Source organism: Macrobrachium rosenbergii, chromosome 58 (assembly GCF_040412425.1).
Source record: "Macrobrachium rosenbergii isolate ZJJX-2024 chromosome 58, ASM4041242v1, whole genome shotgun sequence".
NCBI classification, from domain to species: Eukaryota; Metazoa; Arthropoda; class Malacostraca; order Decapoda; family Palaemonidae; genus Macrobrachium; species Macrobrachium rosenbergii.
Window position 1 is genome coordinate 10523968 of NC_089798.1, and position 6347 is coordinate 10530314.

The 6347-nt window shown below is 50.3% G+C and overlaps 1 protein-coding gene across 1 annotated transcript; it reads right to left on the reverse strand.

The window, feature by feature from the left end:
* Window positions 1–5013: 5013 nt before the first annotated feature.
* On the reverse strand, window positions 5014–5667 carry LOC136837244 (uncharacterized). The gene has a single exon (XM_067101982.1). It carries the CDS (start codon window positions 5665–5667, stop codon window positions 5014–5016), a length of 654 nt encoding a protein of 217 aa, XP_066958083.1.
* Between the last annotated feature and the right edge of the window lie 680 nt (window positions 5668–6347).

Here is a 6347-nt window from a genome sequence, read left to right on the forward strand (position 1 = left end):
TCTCTTCCGAACACGTGTGTGTTCGTGTGTTCGTCAATTCATCATCGGAGTCGACAGGACAAAACAGGAGCGTCTCGTTTTCTTTCTCTACAGGAACGCGATTTCAACCATACAATATTTCCGTCTGTTTCTCCTAAGCATTGTTGTCTTAACGTATGTACAATCACCACTACTTGCATTGCCATGCAAGCATTCTAATCATGTACTCATAATGTTCCAACGAATCTTCTGTATCAAACTGTGTGTATGTTTCTGTTTGTGAAGACGCCAAAGGTCTCTCCATTTCACATTTATTATGCTATTGCATTGTATCCATTAATGTGTCTTGAATCTCATGCAATTGGCCATATGTAGAATTTCCTGACCCTTCCACTGATGTATGTTTCATCACCGTATGTTAATCATGTCTCTTGATATCGCCATCTGTTTGTCTGCCGACAAACACAGATGTCTGAACCTTTATGTCCGTTTTACCTGTCTGTGTGTAGACGCTACATTACCGCTCGCACGCGTCAATAACATCTTCAAGATTCTGTACATTTATCTCAGTAAGGAACAACCAATAAACCAGTTAACACCCAGCCATTATGTCGCTCATTCCCCAGTCCTTACAAAGTAATGACGAGTGAGAGTTTCTTTAATGCAAGATTGTTATCTGGATACATCTTTTCCAGAATTGTGTACACCTTGGGCCTGCAGAAAAATCCTCTTTCTTGGAGATGAATCTGCATCATCAGACCAAGAAGCCTCAATTCGACCATGCGGTAAATACCAGATAAAGCGTCTGAGAGTCACATAAATCTGTTGCGTTCATTTCTGTGTTTCATTGACGTTTGTCCTAAGTAGGACCAATATTCTGAGCTGCTGTTAGCTCCTGTAAATAATCCATTTAATTTATTTTACTTTTGTTAAAACTAGTGTTCCAGTAAGTTTGCTGAATTCATTCATATGGTCATAAATAAACCACTATCCTTGTTAACTAGTGTTAACTGGCAACCTGATCTATTCATTATCTGCCCTTTAGAGTTAATTTTAGCCTTAACTGACAGAATTACATAGGTCTTAGGTAAAGCAAGGCAATATGTAACGACCCGAGTGGGTCGTTATGCAGGTTCTTTAATATACTCAGGACGGGGCTGTCATGACTGACGGCAGATGCAACAAACAAAGGAGGGAAAACAACAAAAACAATAAAATGAGCTTAAAATTAATTTATTTATAATATTTACAAGTGAGTCAGGTCTGGCAAAAAAAGATAAAAACCATAAATACAAAAAAGCCAAAAGGCAGCACTAAACAAAATCCAGTTAAAATAAACAAAAAAAAAGTAGCTTTAAAAAAGGCAAAAATAAACAACAGCAGGCAGAAAAAAATACCAAACATACGTCCTCCATCGGGTCACCAAGACAGCCCTCAGCTGCACAACAGGGACAAGACCCACAAACCAGAATACCCCGATGGAGACGTCAGGACAGCCTCACGCTGTCATCAAAGATGAGCAGCTCGTGGTCACACGACTACTCATGGTCACACTCCACCTCTACGTCGTGCTCCACTTCGTAGCCGTGCTCCAATTTGCTGCTCAAAAACTCGACCAACGTCGACTCCAAAAACTGCCTGCTGCTGCTGCCACTGCCGCTACTTTTTGCTGCCCTACCAGACCCGACTGGCGAAAGAAAAATTTTTGCAGCTCACCGATCAAAACAAAAAAACTTGAAGGTAAGGAGGCAGCAATCCACAAAGGGAACGAGCGGGGAACCAGCAGTTCATAAAACCATCATAACGTGACACAATATAAATCCAATAGCTAATCATTACACTATTAGCCGAATAACCCACATAATATATATATATATATATATATATATATATATATATATATATATATATATATATATATATATATATATATATATATATATATATATATATATATACACAATCATGAAGCTACAAATGTCGTTTAGAATCCAATTCCCGCTAATTCGGGGAATATCTCCGATGGGGAATTATCACCGAATGGGAATTTTTTAAGTGATAAATGGATCGGTGCCTCTGGGTCTCGACCCCTCGACACAATACCTTCAAGTAACTCCATTTGATGGTCAAACCATTGAGCCACCGCTTAAAAAATTCCCATTTGGTGATAATTCCCCATCAGGAATATTCCCGAAGTAGTGTGAATTGGATTTTAAACGACATTTGCAGCTTCATGATTGTATATAAATCACGATGTGATGAAAAAATTTCATAATAAAAGCTGCGTACTCCAAACGTACCAATGAGCTATTGTGGTGGAGCTGGGTTAATTCTGAAGCCAAGTACAGTTTCGCCTCTCTCGACGAGTAAACAAGTAAGGCAGATTTGGCATTAACTTACACCTCTCTTGGTGGCTCAATGGTTTGACCATCGAATGGAATTGCTGGAAGGTACTGTGTCAAGGGATCGAGACCTGGCGGTACTGATCCATTCATCACTTAAAAAATTCCCCTACGGTGATAATGTGAGAGGGTGTGAAAGAAAGAGCAGGTAGACAAGTACTGCTAGTTTATTGAGGAAGCCGCCCGCTTATAAAGCGGTGTGTGGACGTCAGTACAAAGACACATAAGTGACCCAAGGTCAATCATTCTCTATGCAAAACAGGACAGGTACATACAGATAACGTGACAATTGAAAATAGTAGATTAGACACAAAAATACTCTGACACATACACAATATATAAGGGCAAAAATGAATAGGTAATAAATGTACAATTACATAGTGAAAAATAGGGCAGAGTACCCTGACCTAGGGTCAGGTGTGAAGGCACTGTAGAAAACGGGAGGTTCTTCATAGAAAACCCGTTTAGCGGGGACTTTACAATACTCCCCCCCTCCCCAGACGTAGGTAACGTCTGATCAAGGCAGGTATCTGCAGGAGGCATGAAGGGGAACGTCCTGTCGGTATACGTCCGCTGGCAGGGGGCGAACTTTCTGACCCTGTCATGGAGCCTCTGTGTTGTTAGGTTGTCCCAGTCCTCCATGATGAGTTCGCCCGGGACTATGAGGGACTCCCCGTAGACTTTTTCAGCTGCAAACGGGTCGCCGTTGGCTCTGGGGCGGTCCTCAACCGAGGAGGACCCAGGCCAGCTGGTACTTCAATTGTCGGTGGTGCAACGAGCCATGATGGACGCCTTCAGGGACCTGTGGAACCTTTCCACCAATCCGTTGGCTGCGGGGTTGTAGGTGGTGGTGATGTGGTGAGTGGTCCCCACCAGGCATGCCAGGGTGGTCCACAGCTCGGGCAGGAAAGCTGGGCCCCTGTCCATAGTTATATGGTCCGGGACACCGAACCGGCTGATCCAGCTGGAGAGGAGGGCCTCAGCGCACTCACTGGTGGTGGCTTCTTCCATGGCCGTTGCTTCAGGCCACCTGGTGTAGCAGTCGACGACTGTCAGAAGGTACTTGGCTCCTCCTGATGGGGGAAGAGGCCCGCTAGGTTGTCGTGGATGTGCCCAAAATGTCTTCCCGGCTGAGGAAAGTCGCCCACCCCCAACTCGGTGTGACACCCTTCTTTGCTAGACTGGCACTGAATGCACTGCCTCGCGCAGGCCGTTGCGTCCTTCCATATGCCGTGCCAGATGAACTTCTCTGCCAGCAGCTTGGCCGTCGTCCTGCTGGAGGGGTGGGACAGTCCGTGGATGATGTTGAAGACCAGACGACTGCGGGAGACGGGCACCAGTGGCCAGGGATGGCCAGTGCTTACGTCGCTCAGCAGTGGTGACCCTCCAAGGGTGAGGGGCACGTCCTTCCACTTCAGCAATGTGATGGCGGTGCTGTAAACTGAAATCTTTGGGTCGGTGGCCTGTTCCTGGGCGAGGTCCTCGTAGTCAATCCCGAGCTGCACCGCATTGATTTCGATCCTTGAGAGGGCGTCTGCTACAGTGTTCTTCCTGCCGGGGAGGTACTTGATGGTGCAGGTGAATTCTGCGATGGCCGTGAGGTGCCACTGCTGCCTGGAGGACCATGCATCCCCCAGCTTTGTGAAGGCGTGGACCAGCGGCTGGTGGTCCATCCAAATTGTGAAGGTCGTACCCTCCAGGAGGAACTTGAAGTGGTGTACCGCCTAGTACACCGCGAAGAGTTCCCTGTCAAAGGTGCTGTACCAGGACTGGGTGGGGCTGAGCTTCCTGCTGAAGAAGGAGATGGGCTGAGAGGCTCCGTTGGCGATCTGCTCCAGGACTACCCCACAGGTGACGTTGCTGGCATCCGTTGTTAGCTGGGGGGGAGAGCTTGGGGTCCTGGTGGGCCAAGGCTTTGGTGAGGGTGGCCTTCGTCAGGGAGAAGGCCCACTACTGGTTGGGGCCCCACACTAAGGACTTTGGATGGCCCTTCAGGATCTCCGTCGGGGGGGCCATGGTGTGTGCAACCCTGGGATGAACCTCCTGTAGTAGTTGACCATCCCGAGGAATTCTTGTACGCCCTTGATGGAGGTAGGGGTGGGGAACCTGACGACGGCCTTGACCTTCGATGCGAGTGGGCAGATGCCTCCCGAGGATATCTCGTGGCCAAGGAAGTCAACTCTTTCAACGCCGAAGGTGCACTTGTCGAACCTGACGACAAGGCCGTTCTCCTGCAGGCACTGCAGGACCTTCCAGATGTCCCGCAGGTGTTCTATGTGGGACCTGGAAAAAATTAGGATGTCAGCGACATAGCAGACGAAGACGTTCAGGTCGCCCAGGATGCTGTCCATCAGTCTCTGGAAAGTCAGCCCTGCGTTTCTCAGGCTGAAGGTGGAGAAGGCGAAGACATAGGACCCGAAGGGCGTGATGATGGCGGTTTTGGTAATGTCTTCTGGAGCTACTGGTACCTGGAAATAGGACTTTAACAGATCTAATTTTGAAAATATTTTCACCCCTTGGAAAGAGGCCACGTGGTCTTGCATGTTTGGGAGAGCGCAGTGGTCTGGTTCTGTAGTGAGGTTGAGTCACCTGTAGTCGCCGCAAGGTCTCCAGGAGCCATCTGGTTTCTGCACTATGTGAAGGGGCGAGGCTCACGGGCTGGGGGCCTTCTGCATATGCCCATATGCTCCATGTCGGCGAAAGCACTCTTGGCCTCCTGAAGGCGGTGAGGGGGAAGCCTCCGGAACTTTGCGTGCGTCGGTGGCCCCCTCATCTTGATGTGATGATATATTCCTTGTTTGGCAGGGGCCCCGGGCACCTGACGAAGTTTGGGCCTGAACACCTCAGGGAATTCTTTCAGGAGGGAGGTGTATTGGTGGGGAGCGACAGAACATACTGTGGGCGCGCTGGGGCCTGGCACCAGGGGCGGGGACTGGCAGGACTCAGTGTCCAGCAGGCGTTTGTGACCGACGTTGACTGCCAGTCCAAAATGGGCCAGGAAGACCACACCCAGGAGTGGGGTCCTCACCTTCACGATGATGAAGTTCCACTTGTATCTCCGGCCCAGGATGGAGACCGACAGGAGCTTAGTGCTGTAGGAAAGGATGGGGGACCCGTTGGCGGCCGTCAGGGAGGCAGCCAGGTCCAGCGGGCATTTGCGGTCCTCTCTGGAAGACGGGAACACTGACTGCACAGCCCCCATGTCGATGAGCATCATCCTGCCGGAGACGGTGTCGTGGATGGTGACCCCTACTGGTGCGGGGCTCCCGGGTGTTTCTGCTGGCATGGCGGCCTGTGAGGGTGGCCACCGCTTCCCCCGTTTTTTGGATGGGCGAAAAGGCAGGGTGCTTCACAATTTCGGGCATCTTTGCCAAACCTCTGGTGGTAGTAGCAAAGCCCCAGCCTTTCCTTATTCTGGTGATGGGGTGGCCGCTTCCTGGCAACGACGTTGATTTCCTCTGCATTGGGTTCCTCCGGCTGGAGGCAGTTGATGGGGTGTGTGGGCGTGGATGCCTGCTTCGCTGCCCTCGTGGAGTCAGTTAGCTGCTGCACCGTTCTGATGAGATCCTCGACCGGCAGGGTGTAGGGCTGCTCAATCCTTCCCCGAACCTCCAGGAGGAGCTGCCGCAGGAGGATCTCCCTCGACAGGCTAATCTCCTTGTGCCAGCCGCTGCTGTCTGTCTCAGGGAGGAGAAGGAGGTCCTGGAGGGCGTGCTACGTCTCTAGGAGGTTCGTGTCCTGCCGGGGGTTGATGGCGAGGTCGAGGGCGTGGGCAGCTCTCCGGAGACCGGCAGGGAGCAGGTCTCGACGAGAGAGGCCTTTAGTTGCTGGTAGGTGGCAGGGCTCGAAGTTGACATCACCCGTGGGGTGACCCTCCTGTATATCTCCTCCGGTAGGGCGTTGATCACTAAGTCTGCCTGCAGCACCTCGTCAGTCAGGCCTGCCACACTGAATTGCCCCTTGACC

Excerpts from the sequence above, each read along its gene's own strand:
- LOC136837244 (XM_067101982.1), bottom strand. The coding sequence starts at position 5,667 with ATGCCAGCAGAAACACCCGGGAGCCCCGCACCAGTAGGGGTCACCATC.